At 40.7% G+C, this 24,429-nt stretch overlaps 1 protein-coding gene across 1 annotated transcript in view; it reads left to right on the top strand.

Moving 5' to 3' along the window:
- Positions 1–21,129, top strand: part of EHD4 (EH domain containing 4) — a 56,038-nt gene extending 34,909 nt beyond the window's left edge. Inside the window, exons 4-6 of the mRNA XM_073638837.1 lie at positions 5,882–6,294; positions 17,990–18,154; positions 18,674–21,129. Coding sequence (XP_073494938.1) covers positions 5,882–6,294; positions 17,990–18,154; positions 18,674–19,210 — 1,115 coding nt within the window. The 3' untranslated portion in view covers positions 19,211–21,129. The remainder of the gene's footprint in view (positions 1–5,881; positions 6,295–17,989; positions 18,155–18,673) is intronic.
- The last annotated feature ends 3,300 nt before the right edge of the window (positions 21,130–24,429 follow it).

Genomic DNA, 24,429 nt, shown 5'->3' with positions numbered 1-24,429 from the left:
GTTCTCCTAGCCCAACACTGTAGTTTCTGTACTTGAAATTCTTTAGCTGTCCTTGGTTAAAGGAATTTTACAGGCTTGTAAAAATGATCTGTATGTGTGTTTAAAATTGTACATTCACCTTTTAAATACCTTGCTGGTGTCGACTAACGCGTTTCTCATCTGACATGTCATCACTGCAGTAGAAAAGGCTGCGGCAGGCGGCTAGCCAGGTGATATTTGGGATTTTTTTATAGCAGCACTATAGTATAAATCAATGTTATAACTAGTAGACGGACGTCTATGACATAGGTTGTGACTCCCAGCTTCATGTACATACGTGAAGTTTTCAGTGCAATTGGTCCCAAACCAAAACTGTGCATAAAGCATGAAACAAGTGCTGACGCTCGGGGTAAAAACATGGTCCAAAAGGTGTTTTAAAATATTATGATGTGTATACAGAGTGATCGGTGTCCTTCAAAACTACAACTTGTTCTGAAAAAAAAAAAAAAAAAAGTCCTCAAAAACCTATATGTGGGTGGAGAAATAAAAGATTATGGCCTTTGGAAAAAGGAGTAGGAATAAACAAAGGTTAATGGTTTTCCTTGCCAGCGGTTCACATATACCATGGCCTCACAATATAATGTAGTGATTCTGTTTTTGTGGTGCAGCGATGTTCTTTAGAGGAAGTTTGATATTACATTACTTGCTTCATATTCTGGTAACTCTCTTTACAATATATTTATAGAAAGCGGCTGGAATCTCCCTGAATAAGGCGAAACTATAGGGAAATACCCCACACATTCCCATGCAGTTTCGCCTTTTTTTACTGAGGCGGAGACAGATTACACTTGAGCTAAAGGAGTCAGAGAACCCTGGTCCAGTGACCACCGGGCCATAGCACTGTGAGCCTCCTCCCATCTGCGGCACCCCCCATGGCTGATAATGGAGGGACACGACTAGTGCTATTAGCAGCCTCCTGTGAAGGATATCTGGAGATTTAATGGCAGATTACAATCCACCTTCAGCAAGTGTAGCTGTAACAGGACACATGGCTGAGCAGGTGGTCCACCACCACCATAGCTAGTATCCAAGCTCATACAGTATGACCCCCTGTGGAGCCCACACTGTGCAGCTACTTCATCCAGTCAGATAGGATTTCATAAGGAGATTTAAAGGGAATATGGAGTTATCGTACATCCCAGCCACAACCTGGTTACATTTTCGAGATCTCTGGAATGGGCCGAACGCCTTCCAGGGTCTCTATCCGTTCTAGCACCCCACGTTGGGAAGATACACTGAACGGCTAGTGGAAGCCAGGTAGCAAAGCCATGTTTGGTCTCCAGGCATAACGGGGGCCTGGCCGGTTCCGATGGTGCTAGAACTGCATGATCACTCCGATGTGGTGGCGAGGTGTGGGTTCTTCATACCTCCATTGATAACTGTATGAGGCAAGGGGAACTGTGCTTGCACAGTGCGTTATTCAATGGAGACAGCTGATGGACAGGTTTGGTTCAAGTGTTTGTGTGTGTGTGTATAAGCTGTATATCACTTTTTTTTTTCTCTCTTGGACCCTGCATAGCTCCGTATCGCTGATAACTTTCTTCTGAAAGTCCCACTGCCTATTGCTGCCGGTCTCTAGGGTCCCGTGTTCTCCACCATTCAGCATTTCCCTATTTAGTGTTTGATTTCCTGCTTATGAATTAAGTTGGTGGAAAACAATTTTGAGACTTTGTTTTCAGGAAATAGCTTAATGCAGCTGTGCTTAATTTTATTTTCAAACTACTGGCACAAAGAAAGTTTGTTGGCACAGTGCGAAGTCTGTGTTTTTTCCTTTTACAAGAGCTATGGATGAACTGCTATATAATCTTTAGTGGCAAGAGAAAAAGTAGAATTTGAGTTTTTATGGTTTTTTTCTCCCCATACATAACTTTAGGTTTTTGTGCTTTGTTCTTGGAGGTTCTCATCCACATTCATGGCTATTCTATTGTTGCCTTTAATTAGGCCTCGAATGGGTGCAATCTCTCCATACAATAGTAGGCACATGGGGTGTGTTTTTTTTTGTCTAATTCCTTACCCATCCATACACAATAATGTATTCTCATTGGAGAGATGAAAGTAAACTATTACACGATACCTCTGGAAGCAGTTTATTACCTGTGAGAACAAATGATGGGGCATGTTTAAATTCAACATGCCTGATCTTTGTTTTCCTGTCATTCGGTGTCTGAAGAGTTGGTACTCCCCATACACATTAGATGGTCCCACAGAAATATGTGCATATAACTGATATTTATCTAATGTGAATAGCAACCATAAGCCTATACAATGTGTGTAGGCTGACACCTGCAACTATTAGGACACTTGCGTAACATGGGTATAATATATACAGTCATGGCCAAACATGTTGGCATCCCTAAAATTGTTCAGAAAATGAAATATTTCTCCCAGAAAATCATGGCGATTACACCTTTTGCTATACACATGTTTATTTCCTTTGTGTATATTGGAGCAAAATAAAAAAAAAAAAAAAAAACGGAGAAAAAAGCAAATTGGACATCATTTCACACACAACCCCAAAAATGGGCCGGACAAAAAATTGTTGGCACCCTCCGCTTAATATTTGGTTGCACACCCTTTGGAATAAATAACTGCAATCAATCGCTTCCTATAACCATCAGCTTCTTACACCTCTCAGCTGGAATATTGGACCACTCTTCTTTTGCAAACTGCTCCAGGTCTCTCATATTTGAAGGCGTCTTCTCCCAACAGCAGTTTTAAGATCTCTGTACAGGTGATCAATGGGATTTAGATCCAGACTAATTCCTGACCACTTCAGAACTCTCCTGCGCTTTGCTTTCATCTATTTCTGGGTGCTTCTTGAAGTATGTTTGGGGTCATTGTCCTGCTGGAAGACCCATGACCTAGGACGTAAACCCAGCTTTCTGGCACTATGCACTCCATTGCAACCCAAAATCCGTTGGAAATCTTCAGATTTAATGATGCCTTTCACACGGTCAAGGCACCCAGTGCCAGAGGCAGCAAAACAGCCCCAAAACATCTGTGACCCCCCACCATATCTGACTGTAGATATGGTGTTCTTTTCTTTTTAGGCCTCATTCCGTTTTCTGTAAAATGATGTGCTTTACCATAAAGCTCTATCTTGGTCTCATCTGTCCACAAGATTCTTTCCCAGAAGAATTTTGGCTTACTCACGTGCATTTTCGCCAACTGCAGTCTAGCTTTTTATGTCTCTGTGTCAGCAGTGCGGTCCTCCTGGGTCTCCTGCCATAACGTTTCATTTCATTCAAATGTTGATGGATAGTGTGCGTTGACACTGATGCTCCTTGAGCCTGCAGCACAGCTTGAATTTCTTTGGAACTTGATTGGGGTTGCTTATCCACCATCCGGACTACCTGCATTGAAACCTTTCATCAATTTTTCTCTGCCGTTCACGTCCAGGGAGATTAGGTACAGTGCCATGGATTGTAAACTTCTTGATTATGTTGCTCACTGTGGACAAAGGATCAAGATCTCTGGACATGGACTTGTAACCTTGAGATTGTTGATATTTTAAACAAACAATTTTGGTTCTTAGACGGTTCTCTTCTCCTCTTTCTGTTCTCCATGCATAGTGTGGCACACACAGACACACAATGCAAAGATTAAGTAAAATTCTCCCCTTTTTATCTGGTTTCAGGTGTAAATTTCATATTGCCCCCACCTGTTACTTGCCACAGGTGAGTTTGAATGAGCATCACATGCTTGAAACAAAGATGTTTACCCACAATTTTGTTTGGACCATTTTGGGGGTTTAGTGTGAAATTATGTGCAATTTGCCTTTCTCAGTTTTTTTTTTAGATCCAATACACACAAAGGAAATAAACATATGTATAACAAAACATGTGTAATTGCAATAATTTTCTGGGAGAAATACTTAATTTTCTGGAACAATTTCAAGGGTGCCAACACTTTCGACCATTACTGTACATAAACTAGTGTAGCGATTGTGCAATAGAATTATTAAAGTTAGCCTCGGGTCACATGAAAAAAAGAAATGTAAATATAAATGACAATAAGGTAAAAAGTGAAATACTTTAGCATATTTTAAGCACTATTTCAGGTGGGTTCCTGGGCAAACTCGCCTGAAAAAGCCACCATGCACATACCCTAATCGGAGACATTGGCTCTGGACCACATTTTGTGGTGTCTGGAGTGGTCATCTATGCCTATTTCTCCCTTCACAGACACTAGAATATCCTCTTAAGCTCTCTAATAATAGACAGCGATTGAATGGATTTAACATATAACTCCACCTGACAACCTCCTCTCACTCCTCCCTTGGTACCGTATCTTTAAGACACTGTGTCACTGGTTAGATTCGATTGACTGTCCTGAGGCCTTAACTTTTAGAAATGACTCCATAGACCAATACGTGCCTTTTTTTTAGGTGGGTAGAGTGGGTGATATTGAGGCTCACTAGAGGAAAGTAAAGCACTGTATTTTCCCTGACGAGCATGTTCTGCCAAGATAAGGGAGTTTTTACTTTCTGTAAGGAAAAAGGAAGTTTATGCAAAGTACAGCGACATTTATTTAGAAAGAAACCTCCACTTCTTTTCGCTTTTCTTGTTTTAACTGGAGTTATAAAAAGCACCATGTAAATATTTTTTTTCCCAAAGATTATCCTGTTATCCACAAATGTAAGTGCTGGGAATAGTCTTTGTTTTATAATGGAGTTTCCACTCCCGAATAATTCTTTGCACAGTGGGGATGATTTACTAAGGAGCAGACACCAGAAATCTGGCACTCGTGAGGTCGGTGTGCCGTGCAGCACATTTATTATGTGTTTAGACATATTTTGTAACTTGGCGTGGCAGAGCGGACAGAGGATATGGCTAAAGATGCCGACATTTTAGCACATAATGTCAATAAGCTAAGCCAAACAACAGGTGGGGGGAGCGAAGACAAAAGACTTTTCATCCAGCATAAACTAGTGTAATTTTGCACATTTGGTGCATTTTTTGTTAAGACCCTTTAGTCTGTTCTCTCTGTCTAAATATTAGTGCAGATCACCGGTACATGGCAATTAATTGCTATTAGGCCACATTCACATGTCATTTTTTTGGGGGGTGGGAGGTTGCTATTAGGGTAAAAGGAATCTGTTTGTAGGAATTAACTCCCTAAACTATTTTTATAAGCACATGTAGCTCGTTGAAAGACCAGTCCAGCAATACCTTTACATGGCCAGTCCATTCCTGCGTTACTGAGAAATCAGTGTTTGAATTTATATGCAAATTAGGCTATAGATCTGAAGTCTCCGTCACTCCAGCTCTATTCCCCACCCAGTGCTACCTCCTCCTGCTTGACTCATAGCCTCTATGCTGTGTGATTTCAGGCAAAGGAGCCATCAGTTGAGCAGGAGGAGGCGGCACTGGGTGGGGAATAGAGCTGGAGTGACGGAAGCTTCAGATCTACCATAGTCCTCCAGGCTTATTTTCATATTAATTCAAATGCTGATTTCTTAGTAATGGAGTAATGGACCGGTCATGAAAAGGTATTGCTGGACTTGTCATTGAAAGAGCTACATGTGCAGATAAAGAGTTTGGTGTGTGAAATGCTGCTGACAGATTCCCTTTAACTAGCGCCTTTCACTTCCGAATCAGGACTGACATGGCATTTGTTAGCTGCTTGCCAGAAGTTGAAAAGTATTGTGCACGTGTCTTAGTCAAAAAAAGTAAACTTTTTTTTCTTTTTTTGTGAAACCACCATTTTTCTGTTGCATATCGTCAAATCTTTCACTTTTTTTGCTGGAGTTTTGCTTAGGGTTTGAGGTTGAAATTATTTTTAAATTCAAATTTTTATTGTATGTTGATTGTTTTCATTTTACTTTGTTCCTTTTTTACAGGGTATGATTTCTGCCAGGTCCTGCAGTGGTTTGCTGAACGTGTTGACCGGATTATACTCCTTTTTGATGCTCACAAGTTGGACATCTCAGATGAGTTCTCAGAAGCAATCAAAGCTTTTCGAGGTCAAGATGACAAAATCCGAGTGGTGCTTAATAAAGCTGACCAGGTGGATACCCAGCAGTTGATGAGAGTCTATGGAGCTCTCATGTGGTCCTTAGGAAAGGTGATTAATACCCCCGAGGTGGTGCGAGTCTACATTGGCTCTTTTTGGGCCAAGCCTTTGCAAAACACCGAGAATCGTAAACTGTTTGAAATGGAAGCTCAAGATCTATTCCGAGACATTCAAAGCCTTCCAAGAAACGCTGCACTACGCAAACTGAACGACCTCATAAAAAGAGCTCGCCTGGCAAAGGTAAGAAAAACATATATACTCTGTGTATATACAGTGTCAGACTGAAGAACATTGGGCCCACCAGAGGATTTAATTCTGAGGGCTCATCTTTTTCCCCCACTCAGGAGCCCCATAAGCTGCAAGGTTTGCACTATGACCTCTCCTGAAGGAAAAGCCAGGGCCCGTCGGAGGATTCTCCGGTTCTCTGGTGGGCCAGTCCAATCCTGTGTATATATTACTCCTATATACACTACCGTTCAAAAGTTTTGGGTCACCCAGACAATTTTGTGTTTTCAATGAAAACTCATACTTTTATTTATCAAATGAGTTGCAAAATGAATCAAAAATATAGTCCAGACATTGACAAGTTTAGGAATAATGATTTTTATTAGAAAGAATAATTTTCTCCTTCAAACTTTGCTTTCGTCAAAGAATGCTCCCTTTGCAGCAATTCCAGCATTGCAGACCTTTGGCATTCTAGCTGTTAATTTGCTGAGGTAATCTTGAGAAATTTCCCCCCATGCTTCCTGAAGACTCTCCCATAAGTTGGATTGGCTTGATGGGCACTTTTTGCGCACCATACGGTCAGGCTGCTCCCACAACAGCTCAATGGGGTTGAGATCTGGTGACTGCACTGGCCGCTCCATTACAGATAGAATACCAGCTGCCTGCTTCTTCCCTAAATAGTTCATGCATAATTTGGAGCTGTGCTTTGGGTCATTGTCCTGTTGTAGGATGAAATTGGCTCCAATCAAGCGCTGTCCACAGGATATGGCATGGCGTTGCAAAATGGAGTGATAGCCTTCCTTATTCAAAATCCCATTTACCTTGTACAAATCTCCTACTTTACCAGCACCGAAGCAACCCCAGACCATCACATTACCTCCACCATGCTTGACAGATGGCGTCAGGCACTCTTACAGCATCTTTTCAGTTGTTCTGCGTCTCACAAATGTTCTTCTGTGTGATCCAAACACCTCAAACTTTGATTCGTCTGTCCATAAAACTTTTTTTCCAATCTTCCTCTGTCCAATGTCTGTGTTCTTTTGCCCATATTAATCTTTTCCTTTTATTAGCCAGTCTCAGATATGGCTTTTTCTTTGCCACTTTGCCCTGAAGGCCAGCATCCCGGAGTCGCCTCTTCACTGTAGACGTTGACACTGGCTTTTTGCGTGTACTATTTAATGAAGCTGCCAGTTGAGGAGCTGTGAGGCTGTGAGACTCTAATGTACTTGTCTTGTTGCTCAGTTGTGCAGCGGGGCCTCCCACTTCTCTTTCTACTCTGGTTAGAGCCTGTTTGTGCTCTCCTCTGAAGGGAGTAGTACACACCGTTGTAGGAAATCTTCAGTTTCTTGGCAATTTCTCGCATGGAATAGCCTTCATTTCTAAGGACAAGAATAGACTGTCGAGTTTCACATGAAAGTTCTCTTTTTCTGACCATTTTGAGAGTTTCATAGAACAAACAAATGTAATGCTCCAGATTCTTAACTAGCTCAAAGGAAGGTTCATTTTATAGCTTCTCAAATCAGCCAAACCGTTTTCAGCTGGGCTAACATACTTGTGCAAGGGTTTTCTAGGGTTTTCTAAACATCCATTAGCCTTCTTACTCAGTTAGCAAACACAATGTACCATTAAAACACTGGAGTGGTGGTTGTTGGAAATGGGCCTCTATACACCTATGTAGATATTGCAAAAAAAACAAGACATTTGCAGCTAGAATAGTCATTTACCACATTAACAATGTATAGAGTGTATTTCTGATTCATTTAATGTTAGCTTCATTGAAAAAAATGTGCCTTTCTTTCAAAAATAATGAAATTTCTAAATGACCCCAAACTTTTGAACAGTAGTGTATCTCTGCAGCAGAATGTTGTCAAGCACTGTGCGCAAATAGTGAGTAAGAGACGTTACTCTCCTATATGGAGACTGTTTTATGAATATTTAAAATTCCAGCAATACTGGAAAAACAACCTTCTGCAAAATAAAACCTTTCCGTAACCGTGCAAGCTGTCCTCCTGAACTATTACTTACGTCATTATACTCTATGTATAGAATTTGTGCTTTAACAAGTTAATTTAAATTTTTGTAATTTTTTTGGTTTATCATCCCTTTTCTCAGATCTATATAATATTTTTTTAATTTTATTATTCACATAATCGTATGAGGGCTTGTGTTTTTTTTTTGTTTTTTTTCCCCGCTGGTCAAGTAGATTTTTAAATGACCTCATTCATTTTTTGTAACAAATATCTAAAGACTGACCATCACTTCCAAATGGAAAGACAAATGTGAACAGGTGCAAGCTAAGAGAGACACTCTATATGTAAGGAACAGAATAAAGCTGCCCTCTGAAACGCTACAGTATGCAAATATTGAATATATGAAATTGGAATTGATTTACTGCTATAGAAAATAATTTAAAAAATGAAGGTACTTGATTGGCCAATTTATGTGAGCCCAACAGCCGGCGACAAGGCGACCTTCTGTTGGGACCCTCACCTAACATGATGCCTCTCATGGGCTAAAAGCCTACAATTATATGGGCAGGTAGGATCAAGCACATTTTTTCATAACGTATACTGGAAAATGATTGGAAAAAAAAATTTAACAAAAAACTTAAGTGCAATGAAGTGACAGGTTGGTTGTAATGGGAGCTGGTGATCATCACACAGCAAGAAACCCATTTGGATGCCGCTGTTAGAGATTGACAGCAGCATGTAAATGGTTAAACAGCAGTGATCAGCCTGGTCTGTACTTATGAAAAGTATTGTGCAGGCAAGTACGAGCCAAACTGCAAACCTGTGTATGAGCCGTGGACCCTTTAAAACAGCTGATTAGTCCTGTGGATCAGACCTCAACAGATGGAGCTTACTTATATGTCCGGAATTTTAAAAGGCTGGATAACCCTTTTAATTGTATTTGCGTAGTAGTAATTACTCTTTCAACAAAATAAGGAAACTGTTGCTGTAAAAAAAAATTAAATATTTAAAAAAATATTTACACCCACTCCCTGAATATTTGTGAATAATGTCAAATCTAGACGGCAATAATTGTTTCTTATTTTACTTGGCACTTGGTGACGACAGTACTTGACATTATTGCTATAGGATCAGGATGTATGATATAGATAAGTTCCCAGGAGTGTAACGCCGGCCCAGTGTAGTGGCGATATAGCCAGGTCTTGCTATGCTGTTATTAATCACCCTGACTGGTCACGGTGCGGTCACCGTGGTGAGTCTTGACTTTTCTAAGTAAGGAAGGCAAACCTTTTCCTGTTGTAAAGCCTGTCCTGACTGGTCTTGAAATCCTGGATAACCTGTCTGGCTTGTGTACTTCATAAATCTTCCCAGAAGGAAAAAACTAAAACGCCCTTTAACTTCCACAATCTCTAGAGCTAGAAATACTCTGACATATGATGGAGTTGCAATACGGTACACGGGAAGTGCAAAGGTGTCTTTTCCGGGTATGATATATTTTGTTACCTACTGACCTAAGAAAAAATACCAACTTTTCTGATGTTACTAAAGTGTTATGCTTGTTCTCTCTAGATTCCTTTTTGTTATGTATGGCCATGTTTTTAAATAATTTTTTGCTAAGTTAGGCCATATTCACACAATAGTCCAAAAAAAAATTGACTATTTTTTGGTGGTCTGGTTTCATCCACTTCTGTCTCCATATACTTGTTTTTCATGTGTTAAAAAGAGGCACAAGAGAAGGGCTCCCAAGCGTCTCCTAGAAACTTTACTTGAAAAACTGACAGCATTCATTAGATTGGAAGAGTTTGGTCCACAAACTTGACCAAAGTCAGACCTGTCTCCATTCTTTTATGTGGATTATCAACAAAGGAAAAAAGTTAATAGCCTCCACAGAATATAATGTATCTGTGTGCTGTCTGTGAAAAGCTGATAATTCATGGGTGAAAAATAGTGATGAGCGAGTATGTTCTGTTAATTCTTTTGGTAAGCATGCTCGGGTGCTCGCCGAGTATCTTCAACGTGCTCAGTGTTATGTTTTCGTCACTCAGTGCTCATGATTTGCGACTGTTTGACAGCTTTAATACATGTGAGGAATGCCTAAGAATCAGGCATTCCTCACATGTATTAAAGCTGTCAAACAGTTGCAAATCATGCACAAAGCGCGACTAAAACATAACACCCGAGCACGCTGAAGATACTCGGGAAACACCCGAGCATGCTCGTAAATCTCGAGTAATGAGCATGCTCGCTCATCACTAGTGAAAAACAATGACATGTGAATTTGTGACTAAACAGACGTAGAATAACTCTACCTTGAGGGGTTCACGTAGGATAATAATTTTATACAGTGCCAATTTATTCAGCAGCACTTTTTAAATCATAAGGTACATGTATAAACAATATCAGACATAATAAAGTAACACTTTCTTTAACAATTTAAAGGGAGTCTGTTAGCTGGATTTCACCCCTTAAACTATTTCAAAGACAAGTTCAGCAATACCTTTACTTGGCTACTTCGTTCCTCTGTTACTGAGAAATCGGCCTTTGAATTGATATGTAAATGAGGCTGAAGTGCTATGGTAGATCTGAAGCTTCTGTCACTCCCGCTCTATTCCTCGCCTCCTTCTGCTTGACTGACTGTTCCTTTGCCTGAACTCATGCATCACAGAGGCTGTCAGTCAAGTGGGAGGCAATACTGGGAGGGGTATAGAGCTGGAGTGACAGAGGCTTCAGATCTACCATAGCTAGTTGCATATCAATTCAAATGCTGATTTCTCAGTAACGGAGGAATGGACTGGCCATGTAAAATTATTGCTGGATTTGTCTTTGAAAGACCTATGAATAGTTTGGAGGTGAAATCCTGTTGACAGATTCCCTTTAAGAGCCCTGCTTGCAAACTTACAATCCATAAAGAAATGTGGAATACACGAAAGGTAAAAAGTGCATTCAAGTAAAACTGCATGAATTGGTCACCAGCCGGTATCTGTGTACACCTGGACACTAAAGTGCTGGTGAGCACATGGAGGGTGTGGGAGCAGATTATAGAAAAGGCCAGACTGAAGAAAACTAAGGCTGTGTGCCCACAATGCGTTTTTTTAAGCATTTCCGCAGCGGCAAGAACGCTTAAAGAACGCATGGTAGAAGGCCTGCCATGTTCCCCAATGATAATCCGCATGTGCTGTGCACATGCTGCGGAAATCTTCTCTGCGGATTATCTTTGCGGAAAAAAACGCAGCATGTCCATTAATTTTGCGGACACGCAGCGTAATTGCCGCCATTGACGTGCATTGAAACGCATATTATCCGTGTCAGCACATTTGCACACATGGATAATATGCTTTTCTATGTGCGGCTGGTACCCGGTTGTGGAGAAGAGGAGACTCTCATCCGGACCCGGGTACCATAGTACCTGTGAAAAAAAAAAAAAAAAGAATAAAATAAAAAAAAAATATTATATTTACCTTCTGATGGCCCCCGGTCTCCTTGTCTTCACTTGCCGGCAGCTTGCTGTGGACTGAAGGACTTGCGCTGACGTCATTTAGTCATGTGACGTCAGGTCCTTCAGTGTACCGTGATCTGCCGGCAGCCAGGACGGAGGGAATCAAGACTGCCGGGCCATCGGAAGGTAAGTATAGATTTATTTTTTTATTTTTTACCATTCTTTTGGTCACACTATATAAATCCATGCCGGTTACATGGATTTATATAGTGTGACCAAGTTGTCAAGCACTTTCCAAGTGATGCTAAAATCGCTTGGAAAGCGCTTGTCTCCCCGCATGCGGAAATGCATGTGAAGAACGCTTCACATCCGCTTGTCCCTGGCAGGAAAAACGCATGTACAATCCGCATGCGTTTTTTTCTGCCAGGGAGATGCAGAAACGCTCAGGAAAAAATCCTGAGCATTTCTGCATCGTGGGCACATAGCCTAAGGAAGGGAGAACATAGAACAGTTATATTAGGGAGGTAATGTATGTTTAAGGCACTCCTAAAACATTAAATTCTGGAAAATTAACCGGATTGTCTGGGGTAGTGCATTCCGGAAAACTGGTGCGGCAGGAGAGAAGCCTTGAAAACAGAAATGTGAGATTCGGATTATGGGGGATAGGAATGCGGGATTGGTTGGGTCCACGTAAATTAGCAGAGTAAAATACCAAAAATAGTCTGTGTCCAGTACTGCTAGATATGTGTGTGTGATTCAGCTTGTGTACGAGCCTTTTGTGCTGAACGGAGATGCTGAAGTTTGGACCCCCATGATAACGTGTTAGTGATCAATAAGGGTAGTTAGAAGATGCTAAACATACAGCTCTTGTAAGTGACATTCATCACCTCGCCATCCAAGGTGTAATTTTACAAGAACCTGATTTTCCGCGACTGTTGGGATGGGAGTTTCTTCAGAACAACATATCCGCTAAAAGACATGTGAATATCTTCTTGTGACCGCCACGTAACATAGAACTATGATAGGATTCCTAAAATCACTAGGTTGGGCATCAACCACTGACATTGAGGAGCCTCCTGAAAGGGAGATAAGGTAAGTCCTGCTGATTATCACTGCAGTTGTGTCCATGTATCCATGGTTCTGGAGAAACACTATGTAAGGAACGCAGTGAAATATGTGACCCTATCAAGGACGCCTTTCACACTGTCTTGTTATCCTATAGGAACATATTCCATGAAAAAAATACAAACTATTTCTAGTCCGATCAGTACACGTTGGTTGTTTAATATTCCTTTTGAGGTTTACGTTGACTCTTAACATTTTTTGTCCTCTTATTCTTGCACTGGTAGCTGTAGGTTTACTTGGGGTTTTGATAGTGTAACTAATGTCATTTTTAATGTCGATCTGGAAAAATGAGTTATGAAGGGGAAATCTGGTTCTCTTCTCACCTTCTTTGTTGAATGTCAGATCCTTCAAGCTTCGTTTAGGCTTCCTCTACGTAGTTGTATACCTTCTTATCATTTTGACATTTGTTTGACATTTTTACATCCGGACATCATTTTGAGAGTGCGGAGCCACCTTTGACAATGGAGTCCTATGTTAGATTTATTTTGCTGTCTTTGTTGCAATGACTGTAAATGGGCAAGATCTACACATTTTTCATCTGTCTGCATGGGCGTTGTCTACAAGTCCAATGCTATTCAGGACGGTTCCTCCAGGGCATGATTCAGGCTAAAAGGGACTCAGATTGAGCAGTCATTCTGTGCTGACAAAGTACAGGCGCTCGGTGCACCCTTGGTGTGGCCAAACATTTAAGTTCACCTTCCCACATGCTTGTTTTCCATTGTATCTCCACCCCCCTCTTCTTAGATTGACAGCTCTGGCTTCATAGAGCCAGAGAAGGGTGGAGATAGATGGAAAACAAGCAGGTCGAAACGTGCACTTAAATGTTTGGCCCTGCCATGGTGCACCGAACGCCTGTACTTGGTTTTAACAGTCATTCTGTGCTGACATCCCTTTTTAAAAGTGTATCTCTCAGCACATAATGACTGTTCAAACCAAGTACAGGCGTTCGGTGCACCATGGCAGGGCCAAACAGTTAAGTGCACCTTCCCACCTGCTTGTTTTCCCTCTATCTCTGCCCTTTGTTTACTCTATAAAGCCAGAGATGTCAATTAACCAGGGGGCTGAATTGAGATCGAGGTAAAACAAATACGTTTAAAGGTGCACTGAACTGTTTGGCCACACCAAGGGTGCAGCAAGCACCTCTACTTGGTTTGAACAGTCATTCTGTGCTGATAACCTGATTTCACCTAAAGTTTTTAGTGGCCCTGAGGGATTCTCTCTACCTAGCTACATGAAATCACAAAAGCCTTCTCCAGGTTCAAACTTTTCCCCTCACGGGCTGATCATTTCCCCAATAGACTCCAATCACATGTGATGGCTCACCAACAAGTCTTCATTTGGCATGACTGTCATCCATAAACTGAGAGGCACAAGTTGCCCATCGCATTGACCATGGTCTTTGGCCTATCTTCTGTTCAGTCCAACAGTATACCGGTCTAGCACCTCAATCGATGGGCTCCCTCTAGGCGTCATACAATTTTGGCAGCTCAGTGTTTCGGCATTGCCAGTCTCCGGTCCCCTAGCTGACGCCATGCTCTTTCTGGGCTGAGATTAGTAGTGTAGTGCACCTTTTGAGCAAACTCCTTTCTTCTGTGAGATTGGTAGAAAGTGGTGGTGGTCCCACACATGAGATTTAGCTGACCCTTGCTGCCTCTTCTCCCTTGGTCTTATACCTTCTTGATCAGTGCAACTTTGGAAGATTGTTTTGATACTTGATTCTTCTTTTTGTATGAACCTAATTCCCCCATAATATCCATGTAGATGTGCTGATTTACTTACATGTTGTCTATTTATACCTCCATTATTCATGGATGGTTTTGACATTCACCTTCATGAGGACAACATGTGCTGATGAGATCTGAAAAGGAAAGTTCCTTTGTGATCCCCATTGTTCTTGTTTGGTTGGAAGGAGATATGAGGAAATACAAATAATAATAGCCCTGTACACGGCACAATGGTGTTTAATTTCATTTAGCTTGAGGTATTCGTCCATTGAGGCTTTCATTAAATGGTTACTCATGGTAGTTGGTGAAGTTTTCCACAGTTGCATAATTGCTTTTGCAATCACTTTTAAAGTACAACCAAGACGACCGAAGCAGAGCAAGAACGACAGAACTGCACGGGTCACACCCATGTGTATATATAGAATACATGGGGCTTTGTTTTTTTTTTTTTGTTTTTTTTTTATTATTTTTTTTTTTTTTACAAGTGCCAAGAATTGAAATTTCAGTTTTTACTTCCATTACTAACTTACCTTCGTGTTCTATTCAGTGGGAGTCCATATGTCACTAATAAAGCAGGTTGCAATATGGTAAATCTGATACACATAGCCGTACATGAATCTTCACACAAAATTCCGACATATGGTAGTTGTAATGCTCTGGTTCAATGACACTCAGTAAGGGTATGTGCACACGTTGAGTATTTGCAGCATATTTTTCTGGCAGGAAATAAAGCTGCTTAAAATACGTGGTTTTGACGCATTTTTACTTGCATTTTTTTTCCATTCGGGTGAAAAATGCTGAAAGAATTGACATGCTGAAACAATATCATCAGAACAGAAAACATAGTTAGTGGCAGAGTGGTAGATCTGCCTTATACACTAAACATAGTGAAATGACTAAACACTCCAGAAACATAGAGTATAATGCTGAAATGAAGGAGCCAAGGGGGATTTCCCCTGACCCTTTGCGTCACATGGGCTGCCAAGGGAGTGATGTATACAGACCACGGGCACCGGAAATTACATGCACCGCAATTCATGCCTGAACATCTGTGACGGTATTATATAAAGGTAACCCTAACACAACATGTCACAGCCCCGTGAGGAAGCCCATGTGAAACGCGCGTTGGGGCTGCAGTCTGGCGTCACACAGAGGCTTATGGGTAAGAGTGTTACATGTTGATTTATAAAATGCAGGGTATATAGTCAGACATAGTGTTCCTGTTATATATGGGTCAGACACGTAGACATATTACAAATGGATTGATTGGCCATCTCTCCTGCTGTCTTGTGTATGGCTGCTATTGATTTAGGTGTTTGACATATAGTACTTGCCATCATTGTTTTAGTAATGGTTTGATTATCTTACTCCCTCTGCTCCAATACTTGTGTGACCCCACACATTGAATAACCCAGTCTTGTTTCTAATCATCTTTTTATATATATGTACCATATATGTCCTTATCTATTGAGTACTATTTAATACAGGGAATTTTTGTATTTGATTGACTAGCTCTTGGCTCCTTCCTTTCAGTATTATAAGAATTGACATGCTGCAGATTTGAGGGGAAAAAAAAAGCAAAAACTTTTTGTTGGGCCAAATTCACAACGAAAGAAGAAAAAAGCAGCACGAGACTTCAGAAATCTCATTTGCTTTGCTTGTTTTGTAAAATGCTTTGTTTTCTTTCCATTGAAAATATACTGCATGTGAACTAGCCTTAAAGGGGTTTTCCCACTAACAAAAGTTGATTTTAATTTCTACAATTGGATGTGTTTAAATAAAATGTTCCTGTGCTGAGATAATCTTATAAATGCTCCCCTGCTGTGTACTGTGTAATGGCCATGTCTGACTGTACAGGAACATGGTCTGATCATACCACAGCTCCTGGGCAGGGGGAAGCAAGAGAAAATTTCTACCTATAATGTAAAACCTACTATTTATTGTACAATACTTATAATGAAGTGCTTCCATCTCGGACCACTAAGGGTGAAGCTACGGAATCAGCCGAGAGCTGCTGAGCTGCGCTGTTTCTGTAACTCCCATAGAAATGAATGATATTTATGGACCCAGTGTAGCTCGGTTGCTCTTAGCCGATTCTGTTCTTCCACCTCCAGTGCTAAGAGCTGGACGGACTTATTCCCGTCTGAGATGGAAATAACTCTTTTAACTATTGGTAAATGCGAAGAGCATTTTGATAGCCTAAAAGGTGTTTAATTACATCCATCTATGTTCCCACGTCCAGTAACGATCATTTTCTTCCATCTGTAACAGATTCAGTAAGCAAAAAAAAACAGATCCGTTAGAAATTAAAGAAAAACGGATGGCTGATTAACTGATCCGTTTTCCATAGACTTCAATGATTAAAAAAACAACAACAAAAAACCCCCCAAAAAAAACAGATCCAGCACAGATCAGTTTTTTTGAAAACATGTTAAAAAGTTGTCTACACAACTTTTTTGCCAACGGATTGCTGCTGGATCCCTTCTATCTGATCACTAGTGGTCTTACTGTACACGTGACACAGCAACTTTTGTCGACTTGTTTGTGTAAGACAGGCTGTCCTATACTCCTGCTATGTATTCCTGCTATTTATCATGCTCGTAAATGAAGACGTCCTGAACAGACCCGTCATCCTCCTCAGTCTGGTGCTGGTTACCTTAAAAAACATTGACCTTGTTCAGGGTGCTCTCACATGCTGTTTTGAAGAGAAGGCTAATAGCCCCTTAAAGTGTCATCTATAGTGACCTATAGTCACCCAGCCCATGCCCCGCTTACTTTTCTATCCCACTCAATCAAAGGAAAAAAAATATATGCATCATTATTCCAATAATTATTGTTTTTTATTATTATTTTTGTGGTTAGATGGATTGTGTATGGCATGTTTAGATGATTTTTAAATTATTATTGGCTGCATAGGTTTGTATTTAAGTTCACTATATCTGCAAAACTATCAATACTTTGAAAAACTGCACAAATTTGCAGTAAAATTGCAGATCAGTGTTTGTTTCCCTTTCTAACAGCTACGCGGGTTATTCACCGTGATATGGAGACTTTTGCTACGTGGGTGATCGCCCCGATATGGAGACGTAAACACAAGTGTCTGTTTCTTGGTGACAGTCTGCCATCTAGTGGCTGCTTAAACAGCCAGCAGGAAGGTCAAATGGTAACCTATACATCAGGGGATGCACAAGCTTTTCTGGCCTCACGGTCACATTGTCAGGCTGAAGCAATCCAAAAGGTTGCACAAAAATTGATAAGGGTATTACCATCTGAAAAAGGAAGGAAGCCAGCTCACCGATTCTGCCAATTTTCATCCTGTGCACAGAACGGCGTCGCTACCAATCGTGGAAATAGCAAGACTAGGAAAGGAAATCCTCGCTTGACTGATAAAAAAGTAAATAAAAGCACTTTTTTTTCCTCCATGAATAACTATTTTTTTATTCTCCATCTTGCAGGTACATGCCTACATCATAAGTCACCTGAGGAAAGAGATGCCTGCAATGTTTGGGAAAGATACTAAGAAGAAGGAGTTAATAAGCAAGCTGCCGGAAATCTTCCTGCAGATCCAGAGAGAACATCAGATTTCACCTGGGGACTTTCCTGAGGTCAAGAAAATGCAGGTACTGATTTCTCCATAGGGCTGGGGCGACTTCGGCCCCGACAAACCAAGATTCATTCGACATTGCAATACAAGTGAATGGAGTTGCACTGTGACAAGAAAGTCGCAAAAAGAATCTCAAGCGGTTGGACTTTTTGCAACTTGCTTGTTGCAGTTGCATTACTATCCAGGTTGCAATGCGACCCCATTCACTTTTATTTCACTGCAATGTAGCAATGGCACTGAGCGAACCTTGGTTGCACCGCAGCTGTCCTGGCCAAAGTCGCCCTGTGACCTTAAACTTAAGGGTATGTGCACGTGACGTCTTCTGTAATGGGTTGGAGCCAAGTGTTAATTGGTGGAATTATTGGGAGAATCTGCTAGCATTGTGCATTGATGAGTCTAAGAAATGTTGGAACTTGGCTTGTACTGCGAGCATCCAAGAGTAAAATTATTGCAATCCATACTTGGGCAGCTACATATAATCAATGTATTAAAAATCCAGAAATATTCAATATGTTGAATTTCTATGTATTCTCAGCAACAACTGGAGATGTACGACTTCTCGAAATTCCACGCTCTGAAGCCTAAGCTAATTGAAGGTGTAGACAACATGCTGGCCAATAAAATCGCCCCTCTTATGAGTATGATTCGGGAGGAAGAGAGCACCATGCCACCACAGATGGTCCATGGTGGAGCGTTTGAAGGCACCATGGAAGGCCCCTTTAACCAAGGTTATGGAGAAGGAGCTGGCGAGGGCGTTGGTGAAGACGAGTGGGTGGTAGCGAAGGATAAACCGCTTTACGATGAGTTGTTTTATACATTGTCTCCAATCAATGGCAAGATTTCTGGAGTCAACGCTAAGAAAGAGATGGTGAACTCCAAGCTGCCAAATAGTGTTTTAGGGAAAATCTGGAAACTGGCAGATTATGATAAGGATGGCCTGTTGGATGAGGAAGAATTTGCTTTGGCAAAGCATCTTATCAAGATTAAGCTGGAAGGCTATGAGTTGCCCAATGATCTACCTCCCCATCTTGTGCCACCTTCTCAGAGGAAGCCAATGCAGGACTCCGAGTGAAGAGCCTCGACATATGGAGACGGTCAAAAGACCTGTGCATAGAAAGACTCAGGGGATTGAGGTTAACATACTTTTAAAACATAGTCTCAACATTTTTAAATGTATAGATTGTGTATTTTTTTTACTTAAATATATGCCCAGAGAAGTAAATATTCAATATATACTTTATTAATACTTTAGGTTTACATACTTGCTATACAAGATCATGATTTATGTTATGAATACAGTGAAGTCTTTGACCATTACCAGGTTTGTATAAGAATCCTCTTCGACGTAATTTGCGTCATCTTTGGCATTGCCTTGCAGTTTATATGTGACTTTATTAAACTTAGCGGTTGTGCACTACCTTTACATTGATGAACTATCCTTAGAATAGGTCATCAACGTCTGATCGGCCAGGGTCCTACACCCGGCACCCCCGCCGATCAGCTGTTATCGGTGGCAGCAGCCGCTTGCCAGAAGTAGTTGCTTGCGGAGCTTGGTACTGCACATCCGCCTCCTATTCAAATCAATAGGAGGCGGATGTGTAGTGAACTGCGGCGGCCACTATCAGAAGACGGAGCAGCTCTGCAAGTGGTGGCAGCCACTGATAACAGATGATCGGCGGGGGTGCCCGCTGTCGGACCCCGGCCGATCAGACATTGATGATCTATCCTAAAGCTAGGTCATCAATGCTACAGTAGTGGACAACCTCTTTGATGGTAAGTGTCCGACCTAGAGGGAATAAAATCTGGCTGAGGAGGTCAACGTGTACCTGTCAGGTCTCCAGCCCATCCTAGAGAGCCCATAGCGAATGATGGCTCTCCCTGTATGAAAGCGCCTACATGAAAGCTTCCTATAACTCCATGTTAGCAGGGCACGAAGAAATAGACTGTCTGCTGTTTAGATGGCAATGATGAGTCAAATAAAAATTACCTATAGTAATCCCTCCCACATCCAAGGCAGTATGGGAGACCAGACAGATGGGCTGTATATGGTGGCCTCTGTAAGGTCCACATGTTACACCAAACAGGTCAGTACACCTAGTGGCCAGAGCCACAAAAGGGGGGAGGAATTGTACTATTTGGCTGCAAGGAACTCTGAAAGAAGCATCTTCTATGATTCCGATCTATTCATCAAGGAGCCCGCTCCCTGCGCGCAAAAGTGATTATTGTGCACAGCATGTCCGCCACTACCTGGAGAGGCGGCGGTAGCACTTTCCTTGTTAATACACCGGTCAGGCTTATTCTTTTCAGCCAAATAATGCAACAATTTTCTGTTATGCCATTTTGAGTTTTAGAAGTACTAACCTTTATCTGTAATACACTGCTCTTATGGGCCGAACCTGATGCGTTTTTTTTGCCACAATTTTGCAAAAATGTGACAAGAAAAAGCTGACAGATCCACTTTGAAGTGAATCTCGCACTTGGGAAAACCATTTCCAAGCAGGTCAATCTGATCCGACTCTGATCCGACTCTGATCCGACTCTGATCCGACTCTGATCCGACTCTGATCCGACTCTGATCCGACTCTGATCCGACTCTGATCCGCATCAAAAGGTGCTAAAAATCAAAGTGGAATCAGTGAGGTTCCTCTAAGATTGTGAGTTGTAGGTCCACATAGTGTCACGGTTTGCAGACCACTCATGTAAATTTTAGTGCTGATCTCCTGCACACAATGGAAAGCTCCAGGTATATCCTGTTTGTCGTTTACTTAGGATATGTTACACTTTGAATTGAGTTCATTTTTGCCGGCTCTGTTCACATTTGCACTAGTGTTTCATATCTAGGAACAGAAATCTGAAAATGAATGGTGACTGTGCTGGGCCTTTACCTCCCAACTGTTCCCTATGTTCCCCCAATGGGGCCCTGTTAGGTTTCCATCATGGTGGCCGGCGGTTTTGTGGAACAAATAGTACTGCAATTAGATTTTTTTTTTTTACACAGTGTCTTAAAACGCAGTCTCAAATACAGGTGTGAACAGAGCCTTAAAGAGGTATTCCCATCTTCAAGATCCTATCCCAATATGTAGTAGGTGTAATAATAATATTAGAAAATACCTCCAATTAGAAATGTAGTATAGTTCTTCTGATTTGCGATTGTCGCTTACCCCATGTGCAGGGCATTGCAGTAGCTTAGGTCTCCATGGTTGCGACCACTCATATAGTGACAGTTAGCTGCTAGTGGTCGTAATCATGGATATCTAAGCTAAATGAGTGAAATGGTGTATCAGAAGAACTATACTACATCTCTAATTGGAGGTACTTGCTAATATTATTTATTATTATTATTATTATTATTATTATTACACCTACTACATATTAGGATAGGATCTTGGAGATGGGAATACGCCTTTAAATCTAATGATTACATGTTCTGTTTGTGTAGTTTTTACATCTCTTCTGTATAAATGATTGTAGATTTATAGAAGGGCTTATTGTTTTTTTTGTTTTATTCTTGCTGCCTTATACAGTAGAATGATTTGTCAGAAAATGAGATTATTGTATAAAACTTGTTTTTTTTTTTAATATTGAGGCTACATTTTAAAGGGTAATGTTTTTTTGTTGGAATGACGGGTGTTTCAGAAAGTAGCGTTTAACTGGAATTTCCTGACTTGAACTGGAATTAGCTTTTGTGTATTTTACTTTAATAAAGTTTGTGCTCTCGCACAGTAGACATGGCACCGTGATTACATAACAAATGTGATATTTTACTTCTGCTTAATCTGAATAGAGGTTTGTGCCATTTCCATACCTGAAATGCCTTAAGTTTTTTTTTTTTATATATATATATATATATACTTTGTATCACGGACTTACTGTGACTTATCCGTAAATGCCGTTTTTCTAGGTAAGACTCCTCACAATGCTCGCCTTTTACATTGCACTCATGAAGTGGCATTGTAGCCCGACAGGAGGCTAAAGATGGAGGGATGAGAAGTTCGGAGATCTTTTTACAAAGATTTACAGAATAAAAGAATGCAACATCCTAGAACTGTAATCTTATATGACATTTTTTATTTTTTTTAAAGCAAAGAATATTTTGCAGTTTGGAAATATTCCGTGCACTTCCGGAAAACACTCCATAGATGCATCCGACAGGCTCCCGTGTATATCACTTATCCGGGATCTCAAGTGTGTATGACTGGTGCTTCTTACACTTTGGACTTGGCATTCAGCTCTAATACTTCTCCGATTGGTTATAAATGTAGCTTTTTTTTTTTTTTTTTAGAATTTATTGGATTAAATAACATATAAGAAATGTTAGTAAAGTGTTTGCAGCTGTAACTTAGTGTATGGCTAAAGTGACCATCGGTGAATAATAAATTCTAATATATTATTGCTTTTAGCATTGATCAAGAATATATCAAGTCATTGATTGTTATAATAAATAAGTGAAACGTGCACACTAGTTTTTTTTTTTTTTTACTATATATATTTATATATCTATATCATATATGTCATATATATCTATGCCATATATATATATATATATACAGTTATATGAAAAAGTTTGGGCACCCCTATTAATCTTAAGCTTAATGTTTTATAAAAATTGGTGTTTTTGCAACAGCTATTTCAGTTTGATATATGTAATAACTGTTGGACACAGTAATGTTTCTGCCTTGAAATGACGTTTATTGTACTAACAGAAAATGTGCAATCTGCATTCAAACAAAATTTGACAGGTGCATAAGTATGGGCACCTCACCAGAAAAGTGACATTAATATTTAGTAGATCCTCCTTTTGCAAAAATAACAGCCTCTAGTCGCTTCCTGTAGCTTTTAATGAGTTCCTGGATCCTGGATGAAGGTATTTTTGACCATTCCTCTTTACAAAACAATTCCAGTTCAGTAAAGTTTGATGGTCGCCGAGCATGGACAGCCCTCTTCAAATGATCCCACAGATGTTCAATGATATTCAGGTCTGGGGACTGAGATGGCCATTCCAGAACATTGTAATTGTTCCTCTGCATGAATGCCTGAGTAGATTTGGAGCGGTGTTTTGGATCATGTCTTGCTGAAAGATCCATCCCCTGCGTAACTTCAACTTTGTCACTGATTCTTGTACATTATTGTCAAGAATCTGCTGATACTGAGTGGAATCCATGCGTCCCTCGACTTTAACAAGATTCCCCGTGCCGGCATTGGCCACACAGCCCCAAAGCATGATGGAACCTCCACCAAATTTTACTGTGGGTAGCAAGTGTTTTTCTTGGAATGCTGTGTTTTTTTGCCGCCATGCATAACGCCTTTTTGTATGACCAAACAACTCAATCTTGGTTTCATCAGTCCACAGGACCTTCTTCCAAAAAGAAATTGGCTTCTCCAAATGTGCTTTTGCATACCTCAGCCGACTCTGTTTGTGGCGTGCTTGCAGAAACGGCTTCTTTCCCATCACTCTCCCATACAGCTTCTCCTTGTGCAAAGTGCGTTGTATAGTTGACCGATGCACAGTGACACCATCTGCAGCAAGTTGATGCTGCAGCTCTCTGGAGGTGGTCTGAGGATTGTCCTTGACTGATCTCACCATTCTTCTTCTCTGCCTTTCTGATGTTTTTCTTGGCCTGCCACTTCTGGCCTTAACAAGAACTGTCCCTGTGTTCTTCCATTTCCTTACTATGTTCCTCACAGTGGAAACTGATAGGTTAAATCTCTGAGACAGCTTTTTGTATCCTTCCCCTGAACAACTATGTTGAATAATCTTTGTTTTCAGATCATTTGACAGTTGTTTTGAGGAGCCCATGATGCCACTCTTCAGAGGAGATTCAAACAGGAGAACAACTTGCAAGTGGCCACTTTAAGTAGCTTTTCTCATGATTGCATACACCTGGCTATGAAGTTCAAAGCTCAATGAGGTTACAAAACAAAAAAAAGTGCTTTAGTAAGTCAGTAAAAAGTAGGTAGGAGTATTTAAAACAAGAAAATGATAAGGGTGCCCATACTTATGCACCTGTCAAATTTTGTTTGAATGCAGATTGCACATTTTCTGTTAGTACAATAAACTTCATTTCAAGGCAGAAACATTACTGTGTCCAACAGTTATTACATATATCAAACTGAAATAGCTGTTGCAAAAACACCAAGTTTTCTAAAACAATAAGCTCAAGATTAATAGGGGTGCCCAAACTTTTTCATTTAACTGTATATATATGGCTCTTTGGTGAACACAGGTTAACAACCTTATTGACCGTCAGAATGGGGAATTTTTATCTCTGTTAGGACTCGTGCACAAGACCA

This window comes from Phyllobates terribilis, unplaced genomic scaffold (assembly GCF_046119375.1).
Source record: "Phyllobates terribilis strain yellow unplaced genomic scaffold, ASM4611937v1 Scaffold_7__3_contigs__length_470593459, whole genome shotgun sequence".
NCBI classification, from domain to species: Eukaryota; Metazoa; Chordata; class Amphibia; order Anura; family Dendrobatidae; genus Phyllobates; species Phyllobates terribilis.
This window is presented reverse-complemented; position numbering and strand designations above follow the sequence as displayed.